General features: G+C 37.9%; 1 protein-coding gene across 1 annotated transcript in view; it reads left to right on the top strand.

Moving 5' to 3' along the window:
• Nucleotides 1–2,901: 2,901 nt before the first annotated feature.
• Nucleotides 2,902–21,783, top strand: part of LUZP2 (leucine zipper protein 2) — a gene marked incomplete at both ends in the record, with an annotated part of 306,815 nt that continues 287,933 nt past the window's right edge. The window contains one exon of the mRNA XM_079788833.1: nt 2,902–2,963. Within this exon, the coding sequence (XP_079644959.1) occupies nt 2,902–2,963 (62 nt within the window). The remainder of the gene's footprint in view (nt 2,964–21,783) is intronic.

The following is a 21,783-nucleotide window of genomic DNA, read 5'->3' as shown; positions in this document are numbered from 1 at the left end:
CACTACAGTATCTCTAAAATGTATATACCAAATACCTGAAGCCATGAAATTAATTCTGGATTTGAGTTTTCCTTTGACAGTGTGGACAGAATGTCTTGAGTAATGGAGACTTGCATGTCCAGAAGAATAAAAGACTTCTTAAATTCGGAATATAAAACTTTAGTCTTGTAACTCTGCAGGAGTTTCTGAAACTTCACTTAGATTCACCTTTCAAGATGTGCTTCCCTGATGCTCCCATGCCCTTCTTAGATGTCTTTTTCTGCTTGCAGAAATGCATAAAAGCCAACAAACCTTGTGGCTCTTCATTGGTATCCAATACAGAGGCACAACATAATCACGAGACAGGCTAAAAACAAAGTTCAACCTGATACACTTCCCTTTCTTGATCTGTTGTTTTATGTTAAACATATAACACAAAATAACACAATTTAGGTTGGGGGAAGTCTTTTATTACATAGATATATTTAACAAAGTCTTTTCCCAAAGAAAACCAATGTTTTGAAATAATGCAGAGTGAATTTGCATGCCATCTCCACTATTCAAGTTACTGAGTGACACTGAGGAATTACTTAACCATTCTGAATCTGTCACCTCAATCACAAAAGAGGAGAGTAATAGAAATGACTACCACACTGGGTCCATACGATTAGGGCAGAGATAATGAAGTTCATCTGGTTATGTAAACAAAAATGTGTTCTACAAATAAGTTATTTCCTAGTATACACACATTTTTTTTTTTTACCAAGTTCTGTCATATGTCTTTGTTGAGTATGCAACTCAATGGTCACCTTCCAAACTGTGCAGGAAATCTGTTATCAGATAATTCTGACAGGAACAAACTAAAACACATATTTTCCTTTTAAGCCAGCGTTCTGTTTTAGCAAAGTATAGTACAGTTTTTCTGTTTAAATGACATGCAATTCACAAGTGAGTTGATTTGTACATGCCTAGTGATATCTGTTGTGAATCTTACTATTGCCCAAGGGGCTGGTATTCAGTTTGCAAAAGTTATTACTCATCTATTTTAGTAGGCAAGGGGTTTTAAAGCAATATCTGTTCTGTGTGAATGTTTTAAACTTCAATCTCCCTAAAAAGAAAAACAAACACAAATCAGTGAGTTAGATGTTTAATTCTTTAAACTTGTATCCTCTTTAAAATAAAGTTTTATACCAAATGTACTTTTCCTACAAATAATGTCTTTAAAAATTCGGTTAAAGGAGATGCTCAGTCCAAATTTTACTTGTCCCTGAATGAAGGAATATGAGCTAAGTCCTCTGGATAGGAATTCTGGAAGACCACCTGACCTTTGTCCCATTGCCTTCGGTGCATTTCAGCCCTTATTGAACATCAACTCTGTGTTAATCACTGGGCTAGTGGTGCTGGGTGTGATGTTTCAGGCAACAGTAGAGTTTGCTTAAGATGTAGAACTGCCCTAGCTGATTTGGCTCAGTGGATAGTGTTGGCCTGCGGGACTGAAGCGTTCCAGGTTTGATTCCAGTCAAGGGCACATGCCTGGGTTGAAGGTTCGATCCCCAGTAGTGGGTGTGCAGGAGGCAGCCAATCAATGATTCTCTCTCATCATTGATGTTTCTATCTCTCTCTCTCCCTCTCCCTTCCTCTCTGAAATTAATAAAAAAATATATTTTTTAAATATCCAGCTCAGATCTTTGTGATGATCAACTGAAATAATGTATGAGCAAGTGCTCTCTAAACATTTATTTAACCAGGATATCCTGCTGGGATATCAATAATATACCATATTGTAAAGATCCTAGAATTAAACAGCTCAGTAGGTGAAGTTGGCTCTGTTTTGCTCTTTTGCATTAGAGTTGTGTTATTTCATTTTACTATTTAATTTGTTTTCAAAATAAAGATGATTAAATGTAAGAAACCCATTATAGAAAGTTTGGCCAATATAGAAAACAAAACGACACATACATTTTTCTGCCTTCCAATACCACCACTCCGAGTTAATTACTCTTTACGTTTTGGTGAATTTCTCTGTTATGTCTTTTCACCTGAAGAAAAGAACTTCTTCAGGTGTGTGAAATGTGGCCACTGGCTCCAATTCCACTGCCAGCTGCTCATACAATTAGAAGGATTGAAATCAGAGGAAGGTCAGGAATCGTCTAAACCCAGACGCAGCAGACGTCTTGAGGGTCCTGAAACCACCTTAGAGCCCACAGTTTGCAGAGTTAAGAAGCTTGCAATGGCATGGTGGGCTCCGTGTATATATTTCTGGAGGCTGCTTACGCCTGCTTTCCTTCCATCCACATCAGGCAAATATATTTCTAATTAGAGTGGTATTTTAAACACTCTCTCCAGAGTGATGTTCTTTCAAACACTGTTTAATCAGGCGAGGGACACCTGCCTGCAATGGAAGCATCTGATAGTCTTTCCTAGTGACTCATCTCACCTCCTGTGAAGTACGCTGGTGCAATTACTGGCAAATTAGACTTCTCCTCTACCCCGCCCCGCTTCTCCCTTCCCCATCTTCCAGGAAAGCTGGGGTAAATGATCAGCCCCGGGCGGGTGTGCAGAGGGGGTGAGCGCGGCCCGCTGACCGGAGCGCGCGGGGCCATCGCTGGGCACCTCCTCCCTCTCCCGCGCAGCCTCCAGCGCGAGTGACAGCGCGTCCTCCGGGCTCCGGAGCGGTGGTGCCGCGCGAACAATCCCGGGCAGGGCTCCGACTCGCCGCTGGTGACATCACTCCCCAAGATACTCCCTGCTTTCAGCGCCTGCCTGGGAGAGGCGTCTGTCCGTGTGTCCGTTTCCCGTCTGCTGCTGGAGAGGGCTTATCGTTGGCCGGGGACAAAGCCTGGGACCAAGGAGAGACAGGGACCCGGGGGAAGGAGGGCGAGCAAAGCCAGCGAGGGAAGAAGGACCCCGGCAGGCGACAGCATGAAATTCAGCGCAGCTCACTACTTGCTGCCTCTCCTGCCAGCGCTGGTCCTCAGCACCAGGTGAGTCCAGGGGCGGGAGGGACCTGAACCGGAGGGCGCTGCTGGTAGGTTGGTCCCACTGCAGTTCACCTGTGGGGGCCAAGGACGGACCCATGAGCTGTTTGCATCTCCTCCCCAAGTTGGAGGGTCCCTCTATGTTTAGGGTTCTGAAATCCTTTGAGGAGAGCAAAGCCCTTTTTCTAGGTATCCCAGCCCTTCAAGTCTCAGTGTTACTCCCTGTGAGAGGACCAACAGCTTTCCCTTCGAAAGACGTGTTCCCTCAAGCCCTAGTAATAGCAAAAGATAACGGGCAGTAACCAACCACAGTAAAGGGCACGGAGAGACCAGGAGGGAACTGTCACCAGGCAGTGCCTTCACATTGGAGCTGCCTTTAGAGTCACAGAGCTTCCTCATCCCTCAAGTGTGTGTGATTTTAAGATACAGGGAACTAGAGGGGGGTGGGGGAGGAATGATTAATCCCAGAAGATGGTAAGCCTTGCACAAAAGTTCCCGACTTGTGGAATGGCCTGTTTTAACGTCTCGCGTGGACTTAGTGGGAGGCATTTTCGTGTGGTTGTCTGTGATCGGGTCTGATTAAAAGGTGATTAAAAGTTAGAAGACACTCTCAGAGTGCTGATGTAGAGACCCTGGTCAGAAACATCGCTGTACTCCATCGCTGACCATAAATGGGGCTTTAAGACCCAGCACAGAGGAGCTATTTTAAGTGGAGGTTTAAAATGAAGTGATTGAAAAGAGTTTTGTGACTTGCCACTGTTCATCAAGTCCCGGAGCTGGTGATGGGCTGGCATTCTCCTGCCACAAGAGCAGCACAAGGGTGGACTGTTCCACTGCCCAGGACTCAGCCTTTCTTCTGCATGCCCTTCACATCCTATTGGCAGCAACCTCCCTCCCTTGGCTGCTATAAAATGAAACACGCCCCACAGGATGAGGATCTTTCCAAATCTATGTGAATGGAAACATTATCTGATTGTGTATCTGAGGGAAAATGAAAGGGAGAAGAGAATTAGCTCCAAATCTGAAAATAAATGTCTGAAGAAAACTCATGATCTAGGAAAAAAGCAAGGCAGTAACACATGTTTGACTCCACTCCTTATCTACACATCCTCTTGAAAGCTCTTGTTACCAAACTTTCCTTTTAGTGTGAGGACTGTTAGATTTCGCCCCAATAGTTGATGAACTTAGTCTTTTCTTGTAAACAAGCCCAGGTGACTATAATGAAATTAGTGTATTCTTTATTTTCTCCGAGGGTTGCTGGTCATTTCAGTTCACAAAATGTAGATGCTTTTAAAATCACAGGTACTGCCCAGTATTATAATATTTTGCTCCAATTACAGAGCTCATTTTAATATTTGTGGCTAGCTGTAAACAACTCAATGCAAATTGAGCATCGCAGTTAGTCTTTGCAGTGTTTTGCCATTTACTCTGAACTTCTGTGTTCTGGTTTAATAATTACTTGTGAAGTCTTCTAGAAAAAAATGGTAATTCTCAAAGTTTGAGTAGATGCCTCTCAACATATACATAAAATAATAAATATTTAAACAATCAAAAGTGATTTTAAAGACATTGAAATGTGTAGTGTTCTAAAAGCACATTTGATTTTTAAGGATGCTGCAATTTAAGTAGCTTACAAAGCTCTTAAGTCTCTAGCTTCCAAAGTTTTAACATTGGTTGTGTAGTATAAAGAGAGACAAAGAATTACTGCCATCCCTTTTGTGAAAGTTGTGATTTTTTAAGGAAACATTTAAAAAATGGTCAACGCATTTATTATAACAAATGTTTGAATTAATCATTTCTAGTTTACCTTAGATATGAAACTTCTGCAGCGGTGTTTGTATTTGAGAATTGTGACAGGTCTTTACATTTTCCTTTTTGCTTACTCAACAAAAAGAGCATGGTGGGCTTAAGTAAGGGAACTTTTTTGTAATCAGTGGCATATCTTGTTATTGTGATTACTCAATAGCAATTATTTTATTGGGTACCCAGATTACCTCCTGACAGTGTGAAAATTAAAAAATGAACGTGATACTGTTAGCATGTCATTTTGCAAGAAGAGATTATGTTCTAACGGGCTGTAACAGAAGGCCACGCTCTTTGCAACATTTAAGAGTTGCTGTAGACATATGGTTAATGTACACGTTAGAACCTGAGCTGCACAGGTTTGGGAGAACAGTGGCATTAGTTGAGGTGAGTTAATTATCCTGCTGAGACAAACGGTGTAGCTCAGCCATGGCCACCTGTGACAGTGAGTTTGCTAGCCAGAGACTTCTGTTCACTTAGTTTCTTAGTCCGTGGTCCTGTTTGTGAAGCAAATGGCATTTCACATACTTGAGGCTGTGTCGAATGCATTAGTAGCAGGGTGTGGCTCTTGCTAGGTTTTCCTATAGTCTTTATCACTTGTCTTTGTCAAGTTCTTTTTAAAGTGTGAGAAATGTAGATCTGAGACTTTGGATGCAAAAAAAAAAAAATGTATGTTTCAACATCTCTTTCTCTGGGCCTAGCTCTTTAATACCTTGCTATTATCTTTCCACTAGGTTTAAAGTTTGGTTCTGTTTTAAAATACAGGAATGTGTTTGCTAAAACAAATGAGGCAATTAGAGAGTTATTATATAATAGTATTCTATCCACACAAATGAAAACTGAATAATTCTGCCTTTTAAATATGCATTTTTGAATATCTTTCTGTTTGTGTTTGTTCATTCCAACCTTTTTTAAAATTTAGTTACATACTTTATTTTCCAATGAGATATTTGAAGAATCATTACTAGATGATGCAAACATTTAATTTTTTATTCCTTTCAAAACTGGATTTCACAACCTATTTTAGTCAACCCATTTTAGAAAAGTCTTTATTGTTGAGAGTATTACAAATGTCCCCCTTTACTCCTTCATTGCCCCGTCCACCCAGTTCCCACCCCACCCCAAGCCTTCACCACCCTATTGTCTGTGTCCAGGTAATGCATATATGGTTAATCTCTTCCTGCCCCCCTAATCACAAAACTTCCATATTTTTAACCATAGTGAACAATATCAATGCCCCCCCCCATCAGAATTACTTTATTTGGCCTGAAAGTAAGCTAACTGTTCACCTTCCACAATAGCCAAGAATTATTTATTTTACTGATAAACTCCATAGAATTAAAAAGAGCAGTTTAATTTTCTGGTGTTTTGTCTCCTTTCTTTAGAACATACATATAAATTCAGAAAATTTAAGTTAGTGTTAAAAATAAGGTAGTTAATACAGAAACACATTTAACCTGTGCACAAATAAACACATTCAAAGAAAACAAACGTGTTGGTTATTAAGCTCCAGAGTAACATGACTGTACTTTTTAAATAGCCTCATTCTGTAGAGAATAAATTGCAATTCCAAGTCAGCCAGCAATTCACTTCAGAAAGAAGTCGTACAGGTAGTGAAAGGAATGGTAGGGTGAAAAACCTTTAGAAGTTCTTGGTGAAAAGGGACTCATGGAGTGCCAGAGAAGCCTTGTGCTTTAGACTGCTGAACCTCTGCTGTTCCTTTATGCTGTGATTCTACTCCTGATGCGTTTGGTTTATTGAGCTTTAAATGGCTTAATGGGGAGAGAAGCATGGCAGGGGAGGAGTGAAGGTCTACTGACTTCTGGTGGTTTTCCACCAAGGGAGAACTTTAAGCAGATGGGTCGGTTAAAGTCCTCCCAATAGGAGTCACCTTATAGGTCTCTACTGGGTCCTCTGATCAGCAGCCATACCACATGTTTACTTTGGAATCTATTTTTAGGGGATACTATATATTGATGATGATTTGCTCTGTACTTTAATCCTCCTAAGAATCAATGTGATATATAGGATAAAGGAAAGGTAAGCACCACCACAAGAACACAGTAAGTCCCAAACATTTTTATTTTTAAGCATATACATTTGATATAGGAAACATTCTTGTGTTAACTCCCCCAAGTTGATCTGTATAATGTGGAATTATTTTCCCAAGCCCTGCCCATAGTGAGTGTTGCCACACACAAACACCTTTAATCTGATCCCATACATATTCCTTTGTGATAGGAATTACCATTCTATGTAATAGAGTTAGAGCAGTGGTCGGCAAACTGCGGTTCGCGAGCCACATGCGGCTCTTTGGCCCCTTGAGTGTGGCGCTTCCACAAAATACCACAGCCTGGGTGAGTCTATTTTGAAGAAGTGGCGTTAGAAGAAGTTTAAGTTTAAAAAATTTGGCTCTCCAAAGAAATTTCAATTGTTGTACTATTGATATTTGGCTCTGTTGACTAATGAGGTTGCCGACCACTGAGTTAGAGAAATGTCTTTTCTAGGCTAAGAAGATATTAACAAGCAACTGTTTTAACTTTTCAAATTTCAATTTTGGACCTTAGTTGCCTATTTCCAGTAGCAGTTTTTTTAAATGACTTGTTTTGGTATTATCTTTGTAGATTAAATTTCCCTTATGACTAATAAAAGGGACACCTCAACTATGTACAGTTTGATTGTACAGACCACTATGTAATTGAAAGAAAGAAATTGACCTACCAACCAGGAAACAAAAGTTACTGAAACTGCTGAGGGGTGCGTGGTTCTAATGAAATGTTTTCTCATGTGTGTTATGAGAATGCTTCTGGTGTGTGTGTGTGTGTGTGGTATATGAGTGTGCCTGTTTTTCACTGACTTCTCGAGGAAAATCCCTTTAATAAATAGGGCAAGATAATTTAAGTAACCTAATTTCAGAGATAATGTTTAACGCTAAGTTTTATTCTCTGAAAAATAAAAAAAATCAATTTCAATTTGTCTTTATAATCTTTAGAGATATATTTGATGTTTTCATTATAATGTATTAAGTATGCCTGCAATGAGTCAGCTATTGCATAAGGCATGAGGGCAATAAAATAATAAATTACTTTTAAGTGCATGTTCCCATAATCAAGTCATGTATAGAAATGATTATGTATAAGACAAAGTTGGATAAATAATAACAAATGTTTTTTTTAAATATAAGCTTTATTCAAATATAGTATCAGATTAGAATATTTCCAAATTCAGACTATTAGTCAAACATTTAACTGGACAGACAAGACAAAGCTTCAGAAACAAAACAAGGAGTTACAAAAACATCCTTCTATGTAGCATCATATAATATACTGTCATAAAAAAAGTTCTAAGTGTGAATAGAGGAAAAAGTGAATAATGGCCAATTAAAGCGTATTAGAAGTAATTTCTGTTTTCTAAAGACAATGAGAAAAATCATATTTTACAATTGATTTTAATATTGTACAATGTTTGCAGGTTGTGTAGTATTAGGTGCACTGCTTACACTCTCTATCCAGTTTTCTCATGTAGAAAATAAGACTACTCATAGAAATTACTTGAGAAGGTGTGGTAAAGACTGAATGAGTTCATATAGAAAAGGAGTTTACCATATTCCCTGGAACACAGTAAGTGCTTAACAGTGTTAGGCTGTGCAGCTATTACTATATGGTTATTACCATTTTCATAAAATCTTTGTATCTATGAATTATCTGGACATAGCAGAATAAATAAAATCTTGGGTACAAATAAATTGGATGGCATAAAATTAACAAGAATCAAAGTCATCATCTAAAAAAAGAGAAAATATTAGCAAAGAAGACAGGAAGCAGGAGAAGTAGTGAGGATTACCTGGTAATGAGGCTGATTCTTTCAAAAATGCTTTGTCTGCAAATGCTTGGATGGTGCTGTGTACTTTGGTGAACACCATGAAAAACTTCAGTATTTAACTTAATCACATGGACTGTGATTTAGCACAAAAGTGTATATTTAGCTATATATATATATATATATATATATATATATATATATATATATATTTCAAATTTAATTGCATTTGCAGTACATCAATCATATCAAATCAAAGCCCTAAGCACAGGTGTCAATGAATAGGAATGGATGCTTTCAAATTATAGGCAGGGTTGGTATAAAGTGTCTATAACTTTATTTTCTACTTGTTAATGGATTTCATCAAGTATGAGAAATCTTTAAGAGATAGAGACATTTAGAAAATTTAAAGGTAAGAAAAGGTAACATTGAGATTTTCTTCCTACTATTGAGAACAATTTGAGAACCACTGATATAGAAGAAGCTCAACTGTTTGTTATATGTATTCTGAATCATCACATAAAAGGACTTTATAATAACCCAGTTTTGAAAATAACTTAACTAGTTGAGACTAGATAGCCGCTACTAGTATTGACATAAACTATGTCACAAACTATGCATATCTATGCCATGAAATTCTAGTTACTGAATGAAAAAAAAATGTTTTTGCCACAAATTATTGTGTGTATGAATGTGTGATGACATTTGTCAATCTAGTGGATCATAGCACATGTATAATTTGCTTCTCAGGGGAAATAAAAGGCATAGAACATATTATGTTTGCATCAGATAAAGGACACATTTTTACTGGGATGTCTAAGAACTTTGCTTCATGATTATAGGAGGCAAAGAAATACTTAAGCCATTCCATTCAGATATAAACTGGAGGCCAACCAAGTAAATCATGCTCTGATAATGACCTTATAAACACTATGATACATGGTTATACTATAGATTGTGATATCATTGTTATGTGTGACTGTTTTTGGTGTTGCTTTTGAGTGTTTTAATCTCTTTGAGTGTACTTACAAGGTTGTGTTCTAGACCAAGGCCCTTTACTTTGGAGGTGAAAAAAACTGAGGTCCAGAATGACAGACTTATCTAAGTCCACAGAAATCAATCAAAACCAGAAACCAGAAGGTGCCCTAATCCACTTTCTATTCTATCATGTGACTGCTCTCCATGATATATCTCTTCTGCAGTCAAACAATATTTGTATAGTTGGTGCCTACAATATAGTCAGAACTAGTCTAATTATTGTAGAGTATAAAGTAATTTTAAAACTAATTCTCTGACCACATGTAATGTAATTAAGATAGTACAACAGGCTATTATCAAAGGGAATTATAATTGTTGAACACCATTTGTTCACCGGTGTTCAGTTGCTTGTTGAAGAATTGGCTGGCCTAAAAAAAAAGATGCTAGGTCATTTTCAAACTCCAGAGCAGAGTCATTAATGAGTTCTCATCTTTGCATATAGTTTACTTCTCAAGAGATACACCTATAATGGTTCCTGTTGGTCTTAAATTGTACTGTAAGATGACATTTTTGGTGCTTTGGAATCTTTATCATTGAAACTATCCTATATAGTAAAGAGGTAATATGCAAATGGTCGTTACACCAAGACATGTAATGACCAAACAGCAGGAGGGTGGGGCAGCAAGCTACCAGCAGAGAGCTATAGGAAGGCGGGGCAGAGAGCTAGGAGCAGTGGAGAGCTACAGGAGGGCAGGGCAGCGAGCTATGTGCAGCAGAGAGCTACAAGCAGTGGTGGGCTGGGCGGCCCCCTGAGGCAAGCGGCAGTGAGCTACTAGTTTCCTATAAATTTCCTGGCTAGACATTTGCTTAAATATTTCTTACCTATTACGTCTATGCTACAGCTGTGTTGTATTGTTCAATGGGCAGCATGCTTAACTAGCTTACAAAGATGAGATACTAAACATGTCCACTTCCAGCTTTAATGTACAGTGACATTACTTTTCATTTGCTTTACATGTCTCTATATTTTTATTATGTCCTATAAGTAATTTATAGTTATGTAACATTTGTTTAGGTTTAGGTGGTCATACATTTCACCTTACTTGTACATATCACAAATCAAATTCTTTGTCTTTAAATAGGTTTATTACTTAAACCTAAAACTTAAATTTCTGAAACTTAAATTTCTCATCTATAAATTGAAAAGTAATAATATACAACATTTAAGGTTGAAAATATATTTAAGTTCTATCTTCATGCATGCACATAACTTTACTGTTATCTCACAGGATATCCTAAGACATATTACCTATTACTTTACATAAAGATGACAGTTTGGTGTGTTGCTTTTATATCAGACACCTGAAGCAATCAACACATAATTTAATTATTTTATTTAAAAAGCAAGCCCAACCGGAATTGCTCAGTGGTTTAGCGTCAACCTATGAACCAGGAGGTCACGGTTTGATTCCCAGTCAGGTTGTGGGCTTGATCTCCAGTGTGGTGCATGCAAGAGGCAGCAGATCATTGATTTTCTTTCATCATTGATGTTTCTATCTCACTCTTCCTCTCCCTTCCTCTCTGAAATCACTAAAAATATTTTTTTAAAAATAGAAATAAATGAATTTCAAAATTCTTGACTGTACAGCCAAAATAATAAAATTGTGGTTTATTTTCTATAAGATACTTCTGGAGGCAAGGGAGGGAGGGATTTGAGCCCAGTGAATGGTTCTTAGAAAAAAAAACAAAAAACAGGGAACAAAAAACATGCAAGGACTTGCTGCCTTTCAAAGTAGCCCCTGCAGCTGAGTTATGGTGTTGGCAAAAGCTAGTGCAGATTCTGGGCCAGCTTTCATCTCAAGTTCCTATAGGGGATGTGACTTTCTCCTGTCTATCCTCAAGAGGGTTATAAGGGTTTCTAATTTATGGCCCTTCAGACTCTGATTAAAACAGAACTCTGAGCATCCAAAAGCACTTACTCAGTGAGTAGCTGATTGATGGGGTAGGCAGGGTTACAGGAAATGTTTACCTTGTCACCTGGGTTAAATCCAAAGAATATGACATCAAGCTGACTTTGAATCTTCCTTACTAGCTACCTGACCTGGAAATGTCAATTAACATTTCTTAGCCACGTTTTTGTCATCAATAAGGAGGTGATAACAGTGACTCAGATTTTTTTCAAGAGGATTGAATGAAGTAGTGTATACAAAGAATAGAGTCTAAAACATAATATTTTCCTCCTTCAGGTTCATGCAGATAATTTGAGGCCAATGTAAAAGCCAACTCTGGGTCATCCTAATTCCAGATGGAAGTACTGATTTAAACCCCTGTAACATCCTCAAAACAAACAAGCAAAACAAAAACCTGTAAGACCTAACCTAGCTTCCATTTTGAATCTGAGAGCTCCAAATTATGTTGCTTAATCTGGTTAAACATTAAATACAGTTATTATATTGCTATAATATCAAATTAATGCTTTTAAAAAAGGTTAATTTTTCAAGAATACCTAGAGATGGCAGGACCAAAGAGATCTGTCTTAAACTTAGACATCACAAACACCAACAAGCCTTTTGACATGTCAAGGTTTCTGGACTTTTATATTTAAGTGGTCTTATAGTGGAGTGAGATTGGTCATGATCGCCACAGAGTTGTAGAGAAGAAGAGGCAGGGATGGCAGAGAGAGCTGAAACCTTGACATGGGCCTCTTTGAAGACTGTGTGATGGGGCAGAGAGGGTAAGAATGGAAAGGAAAGTTCCCCAATACTAGCTTTCCTGTTTTTTGTGTGTTTTTTTTTAATTTTCTTTTTCTAATGCTTGCAGTCACTCATTGCTGGTTTGTGCAGTAAACTAAACCCTTAGTATTGGTCAGGAAAGAGGGGGGGGGGAATGCTCTGAATTATAAAAGAAACAAGAAAATGCATGAAAAATTGAAGTGACATCTTGGCAAGAAGCAGACATGGTGGAGGAAGCTTTATATTGTTAAGGGCAAGAAGCTTTTTCCTTTGGATGCCTTGAAGTGAAATGTGAGCTCATTCTACAAATAAGAAGTTCACATAAAAAATGGGGACAAACTGTTCTTTTTCTGACACTACAATTTAGGAAAATATTGAACGATATTGAATCCCTTTTGAGCATTTTGTGTAGATCTTCATTTCATTCAGTCCTTTTATACAACATGGAAGCTACAGGTTCAGCCAATGTTTTTGAGGACTAATTCTTGCCCTGCAAGTAAGCTGGATGTTTATTGTCACTTGCCCCTTGCCATACATTACACTTATATATGTTTTATCACTAGGAGCCTGAGTTTTGGACACATTAAATGATTAGCCTATATTCTCCCAGCTGGAAAGTGGTCAGATCCTAGCTTATTTCTGAGACTTGCTTTCTGAAGGCAACTATAGCACTGTTTACAGAAACTAATCTCTGTACAAATATACTCTAAAGAAAAATAATAATGTATAGTACAAACAAGAATGCTGAAACAAAACCATGTGGGCAAATAACTGTATGTTTTCATGGTTACATAAATGTATTCTTAAAAATAAATCAGCCAAAGAAATTCATTATTTTTATGACCAGCTAAACTGAAACCTTGACCATGAATACAAAAGTCTACCAGCTAATTCAATATTTCTGTTTAGAAATCATATATCTCTCCTCAGATCATTGTCTCTCAAAGTATATCTCAGTGTACCTAAATGAGAATCACCCAGAACACTTGTTAAAAAGGCAATTTTCTGGTCTCTATCCTAAATATATTAATTAGATTCTTTGAGGAAGGAGCCAAATAATTTTCATTTAATGTGGAACCCGATGCTTCTGATGTACATGAAAGCTTGGAAAACCCGGCTTCAATATTTAAGAACTCTGGAGTCTAGAACACCTTGATCTCTTTGGCATTTACTCAGCATACTAATTGCAGCTGAAGCTAGGAGCTTGAAATGATCGTGATGTTCTGGCAAATATCACAGTTATTTTCAATGTGTATCAATAAATTTAATAAATGAGTATCTTGCTATGTCTCAGGCTGCATTTATCATTCAAGTCACATGAAAATAGTTCTCTGCCTTGTGTACCTTTCTGCAAAGGGCTGGGAAAATGCTCAAATGAATTAAGTGACATAGCACTGTATTACATGGATCTATCAGGGGCATCCTCTATTTGGAAAGCACTTGACAGCAACGTGACATCTACAAATACCCTGAAAAGAATGAAACTTAACTCCACCTTCCACCTCGAGTTCATCACTTCAAGTTGTATGATAAAGAAGCAATGAAAACCACAGCTAAGTAAATGCTTGTTGTTTTCTACTCAGGGCAGGAAATCTGAGTCGTCAGACCAAGTAGAAGTAACATTTAGCCTTGTAAAAATAAAAGTGTTGATTTCCCGTTCTCCACTCTTTCCCATTTGCAGCTGTGTGGTTTTGCCTTGTGTGGAAAACGAATTTTCTCAATTAACTTTCTGTATTAAACAGAATGTGCAACTACGCCAGCCAAAACAAAGGAAGGAATAAGGAGGAAAGGAATCAAAAGATTATATGATAATAAATAACTGCTAACAACTTTATAATATCTTAAACCAGATTAGTCCTCACAACAAACTTCTGAGGTGGTTATACCGATGTTGCCTCCATTTTATATGTATGGAAACTAAGACACATAGGTGTTAGGTTACTTGTCCAAGGTTATAATCTGGTAGATGGTAGATTTGATTTGATTTTTTTAAATTTTTATATCTTTCTTGTTGAAAGTGTTACATATGTCCCCCTTTTACCTCCATTGACCTGTCCCAACCCACCCCAACCCCCTCCCCGGACCGCCACCCGAGGCCTTCACCACCTTATTGTCTGTGTCCTTGGGTTGTGCATATATGCGTACAAGTTCATTGTTTGATCTCTTCCTGCCCACCTTCCCCTGCCTTCCCTCTGAGGTTTGTCTGTCTGCTAGATGCTTCTGTCTCTGGATCTATTTTTGTTCACCCAGTTTATGTTGTTCATTAGATTCCACATAGGTGGTAGATTTTAAACGAAAAAATGCCAACCAAGAAGTGAGCCCATGCTCATAAGCACTATGCTACAGCGCCTCCTAGTGTGTGATATAAAGCACTGGAATGAGCCAGTGTCGGCCTCATTTGTGGGTTCTGATTTATTCAGTGAGAGAAGGAAAGAAAAATGTAACTTCCTGTCAGGTATCTTCTAAGTTCACAACCAGAAAATCCTATCTTTAAAGTTCTAACTAAAATAATGTTTATTTTATTTTTGTTGTGAAAGATAATAATCCTATATTTGTATAATGTCTTTTTTTAATGGATGTTGTTTTCCAAAGCCAGACCAGTGAACTATATGTTCTACTGCCTGGCTCTAGTTGACATCCAAACTTGAACTGTGGTAAAGATCAGACTGATCTGCATGCTAATTGCTCCTCAGCACCTTCCACCTTTGTGATCCCAGGTAACGATCTCAACTGCTTGGGGTCATAATTTAATTTTTAAAATGTGTCACAGTAGTTCAAGGTTATTGTTTGTTTTCCATGTGTATGAATTGTACTACACAATTCTCTAGGGTTACTTTATTTTTTTCCAGACCATTGAAGGCGCTTTATAGATTAGGATGCTAAGGATTGAAAAAGTTAATATAGCTAAAGTCACAAGATTAACAAAAGATAGGGGTGGAATCTGAACCCATGATTTAATAAGCATAAGCTTCCAGATGAGGATCCTCAGATCATCAGTGAACACCAGCATTTGTGGTGTCAGGCACTTGGGAAGTAACTCAGAAACAAAGGAGATGCTGAGAAGCACATGCAGACTAGTGTAAAAACATGACTTGTGTCATACATGCACATGGCTGCATGAGCCATGGGGTCCAGTACACTTTAACTTTATGCCCCATTTGTGTGGAAACCCTCACAACATCCCCATGTCATAAATAATATCACCTTTTGTTTTATGGATGTGAAAATAAATCATTTGAACTCAATCTATTTTGAAGATTGACTTAATAGTAATAATAATAATAACAATGATGATGAAAATGGCAGTCAGAGGTTTTAGGAGCTTTAACTACTTGTACTGAAACTGCACTTCCAATGGTAGTCAGAAGATGGCACTGTGAAGTACAAAGTACAGTATAGTCCTATCTCTGTTCAAGATTTAACCCATTTATAGGCTGACACATTCTTCTTAAAATTGACATCTAAAAAAATGACTTGATTTAATGTCTCAATAATTAACATATAAATATATGTCTGTATTTATAAAATGTATATGTATGTATGTTTATGTACTAGTATATACTAGTGGCCTGGTGCATGGATTCGTGCACATTGAAAGGAAATCAGGAGCCCACGCCACATGCCTGGGGAGTTTCCACGTCCCCGTGAGCAGCCGGGAAGTCGCATGGGGAGTCTGTCCTCCTCCCGACAGCTTCCTGAAAAAATATTTCCAAATGTCCCTTCTGCAGCCAGGGTTGTGCCTTGCCAGACATGGTTTGGATCCTAAAGATTCAATTTCTTGGATGTGTCAGAAAACTCCAGATTATAGTGCTTTAAACAAGCTGTGAATTTATCTCTTTCTCAAATACGAGATACACAGAGGTAGGAAATGCAGGGCTGGTTCTTTCTCCCGTCAGCAGCAGAGCTTTCTGTGTTGTATCTTTTGTGGGTCTGAGATACTTTTACCTCCATCAACTCCTACGTCCTTCAAGTATGTATATATAAATAATTATACATTTGTGATTGTTTTTATATTAACATAAATATTGTGTGTTATATCTTAATATTACATTTATTTAACCCAAAAGTTTATTTTTAAATAATTTAATTTTTGGACCCCTAAAAGTGTTATGGACCTGAGGTACTATACCCACTGTGCCAAGTAGTCAAGTTAGGACTGTCAGCGGTGACCCAGGCTCTTTCCAGCTCTTTGCTCTGCTGAGGTCTTTACCAGTTACAGCCCAAGAGGACTACTGAAGCTCAGATCATCCTTTCAGACAGCAAATTTCTTTTACAAAATACTTCACATTTGCTAGCCTTAGTAGGATGGCTATACCCAGATAAAAGGGAGGCTGAGACTTACAGTCTTTTTCCTTGGTTAATATATTCAGGTAAAAATCACAAACTTCTCTGAGAGATAAATGAATGAAAATTGTAATTGTTAACATGCCAAATAAAAAATGAAATCACTTTTGCTGCTTTTGAATTCAAAAAAGATTTGCTCATGTCTGAGCTGGAAGCACCTATGCATACAAGAAAATCTTCAGAGTTATAAGGTAGTTAAGTTAGTCATGATTTTGTAGAAATCATTGGTATGAAATTATATTTTATTTTTATAATAATTGTACCAATGAAGAGATTTGTCCTGGAGCCACATTATGTCTTACAAAATTTTTAGATATTAGGAACACATAAATTCATCAATAGTCACTTTTAAATCGTGTTTCTCTTGTAACTGTCTCTTTAAAGAATGTGAAGTGTAAAGACTATTTTTTTTTAATATGCTCAGGACCTGTATTATGCAACCCATATGATTTTGTCTGTGCCTGCTCTCTGTCCATCATCTCCTATAGCTGCAGTAATTTTCAGGGACAGGGTTTGGACCCCTAGACTCTGATTCTGAAGTCTAGGTTGTACCACAAAATTCTATGGATGAATCTAATTAGTATCAAGCAAAGGCTAAATTCTGGTAGAAAAGCATGAATTGCTCTTTCAAGAAACCACCAGCTTTTGTTTACCTATGACCTTTCAGACACTGAATGTAGAAAGTATTTATTTGAAAGAAGTAACGAAAAGGTGGTAGGCTGGGAAAATAAGTACTGCCTGACAGAATGCTAAGTGGAGGAGCAAGTGAGAATGGAACTGATTTAGTGTTTTGATGTGTTGCAAGTATTGTACATTGTGCAGGTATTGTCAGGATTTTCTGTCTGTGTTTTGTAATAAGATGCTCATCCAGGGGAAAAACACACACACAACACAGAGTTTTGAAAAAATAGCATGTTTTAAGGATGGTGGTGAGCAATGGTGCCCATAAACAGTTGCCTGTAGTGCTTCGTTGGTACTGAGCTACAGTTTGGGAAAGAGTCCGGATTGGAGAAAAAGAAGTCTCCCATCGAATGCAGACAGTGACTGTTTCCTGTTGTGTTTTGTTGTTGTTTTTAAATATATTTTATTGACTTTTTTACAGAGAGGAAGGGAGAGGGATAGAGACTTAAAAACATCGATCAGCCGCCTCCTGCACACCCCCTACTGGGGATGTGCCTACAACCATGGTACATGCCCTTGACTGGAATCGAACCTGGGACCCTACAGTCCGCAGGCTGATGCTCTATCCACTGAGCCAAACCAGTCAGGACTGTTGTGTTGTTGTTGTTTTTTTTAAATATATTTTTTTCTGGCAATAAAAAGGACCTAAAAGACATATTAGCAGAAAGAGGGAGATAAATAGTTGGTGATGATGAGTCCCTATTCCGCATTCATAGTGAAACTGAGGTAATAGTAACATGAGAAAAATAGATGCAGAATAAGTGACCCTGAACAAATAAACAGCCTCCACATGTTAGAGAAGAGGATAGACCTATGAGACTGAAGCATGGAATAAGGAAGGCATGCTATGGGATTAAGGGAAAATGCATAATAAGGGCATGCCCCCACCTCCCAATAGCCTAATTTGCAACTGAATGATTATGAATTTCACTTTGTAGCAGTAGTGGTATGGTGATATATTTATATGAAACAACTGAATTTTTGCTTTTTATGTAGAGAAAATTATCAACATTCTTCCTTGAATGTTTAGTAAAACTCCCCTGTGAAGCCATCTGGCCCCGGGCTTTTGTTTGCTGGAAGCTTTTTGATGACTGTTTCAATTTCTTACATAGGTATTGGCCTATTGAGATGTTTAGATTCTTCCTGATTGAGTTTTGGGAGGTTGTATTTTTCTAGGAATATGTCCATTTCCTCCAGGTTGTCTAGTTTGTTGGAATAGAGTTCATAGTATTTTTTAACAGTCCTTTGTACTTCTGTGGGGTCTGTTGTTATTTCTCCTCTTTCATTTCTGATTTTGCTTATTTGGGTCCTCTCTCTTTGCTTCTTGGTGATCCTGGCTAGAGGTTCATCAATCTTGTTTATCCTTTCAAAGAACCAGCTTTTGTTTTTGTTAATCTTTTGTTTGTTTGTTTGTTTGTTTATTTTTGTCTCTATGTCATTTATCTCCACTCTGATCTTTATTATTTCCTTCCTTCTGCTTACACTGGGCTTTTCTTGTTGCTCTCTTTCTAACTCTTTGAGTTGTAGGGTTAGGTAATTTATTACCATTGTTTCTTGTTTTTTGCAGTAGGCTTGTAGAGCTATGAACTTCCCTCTCAAGACTGCTTTTGCTATGTCCAACAGATTTTGGATTGTTGTGTTTTCATTGTCGTTTGTTGCCATGATGTTTTTTATTTCTTCTTTAATCTCTCTGGTAACCCAGTCATTGTTTAATAGCATGCTGTTTAGTCTCCATGTGTTTGATTTTTTTGGATTGTTTTGATTGTAGTTGATTTCCAGTTTTATGCCATTGTGATCTGAGAAGATGCTTGATATGATTTCTATCTTCTTGAATTTGAAGAGACTTTGCCTGTGACCCAATATATGGTCTATCTTTGAAACTGACCCATGTGCACTTCAGAAGAATGCATATTCTGTGCATTTCCAGCCTTATATAACATTGCATAATGACTGTACAGTCTTGCCTGTATCAGGGTGGGGCATATGATCTTTCAGAATATAGGTGGGCCAGAAAATCCTCAAGGTTTCATTCCTATCTCCATAAGAGAATGATATAATTAGAATGAATGCAGCAAGCAGGGGAAATGACATAGAGAATTGGTCTTCTAGGGAGTTGATGGCATATCAGTTCAGTCAAATATTCAATAGTTTAGCATGTAGAATAGTTACAGGAAGACGTGACACAGTATACTGGATTTTAGAGATTGTAGTAGGTCTTCTTGGTGCCTGGTCCAGATTCTCTTCACTAGGAGTGTCCCCATGTGCAATGGCTGACAAGTGCCTATCTCCACAAAAATAGCTCTGAGAATACTGAGATTCTTCCCTTAGCCCTGGATTTTATCCTCTCAGCAACAGAATCTCCCATCTCTAACCTACCATAATAAGGTTCCTCTCTCTGTCTCAGGGTGTTAATGTATTTTCTCCCCCCAACCCCCAATCTCACTCCCCTGTGCTTAATTAACTTTCAACCCCTACCCATGATCTCTCTCCATGATCTCCCTGTCCCCCAACTCCCTGGTGCTCTTTATCCCACCCCTGTAGTCACCCATGTGTATGACTGATACGCAGGTAACATCAGAAGGCCTCCTGCCTCAATGGGGGTTTACCTCTGTGGTGCAATTTGCACTCCAGAGCTTCCCTAGGGACCAGGTGAAGCTGTCTCCTGCTGTGACCACTTCCTTGCTGAATTTTTTTGACCTATCACATTCTATCCACACCTTCATTTGAAAGTACTCACTCATCCTGGTAAATTAATTTCCAAACTAGGCCCATCTTAGCTTTACTTTTAGGAAAATTGACCTAAGTCAATCCACCTGGGATTGAATCCCAGTCTTCCACATTGCTAGTGTGATTTGGAGTGAACTGTTGAATTTTTTGTTTTGTTTTGAACAGAATACAAATGTAAAACACTTGACACTTACACAAGTGTAATATGTTACTTTCTTTACCATCCCATTATGGAAATGAATGCAAAACCTGAGGCTGTTTCTATGGAATGAGAGTAAGTTTTAGGTGAATATGAACTTCTGTGACCACTCAAGGTAGAATGAGCACTGTGATGCAATCCATGTTCCAAAGCTCTCCGTGTGGCCTTTTGCTTTTCCAGGCTTGAGAGTTTCTTGTTGCCATTTATATTGTTTTTCTCTTGTAATTCTTCCTATGCAACATACAGAGTATTTTTTTAAAATTATCTGTGTTAGAAATTGAAACATATAAATGAAATCTTATTTGAAAAAGGAGGTTCCCTGTCTGAAGAATTATTGCAAAAGATTTAGATTACTATATGTGAATATCATCTTTTATGTGAAAGCTTTCTACCATTTCTTCAATTTCATGCTTATTTTTTCTTACATGTCTAAACAATGATTCCAAAAATATAAACCATTTCAAAGATCACTTGCAAATAAATTTAATTATTTGAGACCAGTTAAGAAAGTTGGATTTATCAGATAGTTTTATGTAATAAGATATTTTAATCTTAATTTATTGAAAAATGACTTTATGTTACTGCTTAAGGTTATTTTCATTTTGTGTCTGGAGAAAGATAAAATTATTTATATGTCTAACACTTATGATATGTAAGAGGCTGTTTTTTAATTATATCAAAGTCCTGTCATTTTATTGCTGAGAAAGTAATTTCCATTCCATAAAATAACAATTTCCTTCATCATTTGGTTTTTAAAATGACATATTCCCAGGAAATATTTTTGCAATGCAGGCTAATTAAAACTTTTTTATCCATTAAGGCTCTGCTGACTTGAGAAATAAAATGAAAATGTTGAAGAGGAATTCTTTGAAATGACGGATAACAGAACTTTAATTAAAAATATTTTATAAATGAATTAAGTAATAAATAATAATATGGAATGATTAGACAGCACTTAAGTGGTAGCTATTACCTCATTTAATCTATTTTGCCTAATTTAATTAATTTAAGGCATGATATATAGATGAGTATACTAATGCTTAGGTAAGAGACTTGCTTCAGCTAGTCAGCTAGTCATTTGTGAAACCTGAATTCAGGCACAGGGATGTTTGAATCTGGCTTTCAGCTTTGCTGAAGGGAGCCCCACCCATCCTAATATATAAAAACCCAGGGTCCATAACAACTGACCGAAGGCTCGACCAAACACTGGAAGTCAGTTCTGCAGTCGGTGCTGGGTTGCTGTAGTGACCCAGCACTGACTGCCGCAGGTGCAGATGCAGCGACCCAGCACTGACTGCTGAGGGGCTGCAGATCAGGCCTGGAGAGAAGCCTGAAGAGAGAGGCAGGGTCTGATCGAAGCCTCCATGGCAGCTCTTGATCAGCCATTGCCTCTCTCTTTCTCTCCAGGCTTCACCAGCAGCTGCGTCTCTGCAGGGGCTACTGATCAGCCCTGCCTCTCTGATCAGGCCCAGAGATAGGCCCAGATATGCTACCTGGCCTAGAAACCAACCAATTAGAACCAAATCTGGGTGAACTGTGAGGA

The sequence above is a fragment of the Cnephaeus nilssonii genome (genome assembly GCF_951640355.1).
Source record: "Cnephaeus nilssonii genome assembly, chromosome: 13".
In the NCBI taxonomy this organism is placed as follows: Eukaryota; Metazoa; Chordata; class Mammalia; order Chiroptera; family Vespertilionidae; genus Cnephaeus; species Cnephaeus nilssonii.
This window is presented reverse-complemented; position numbering and strand designations above follow the sequence as displayed.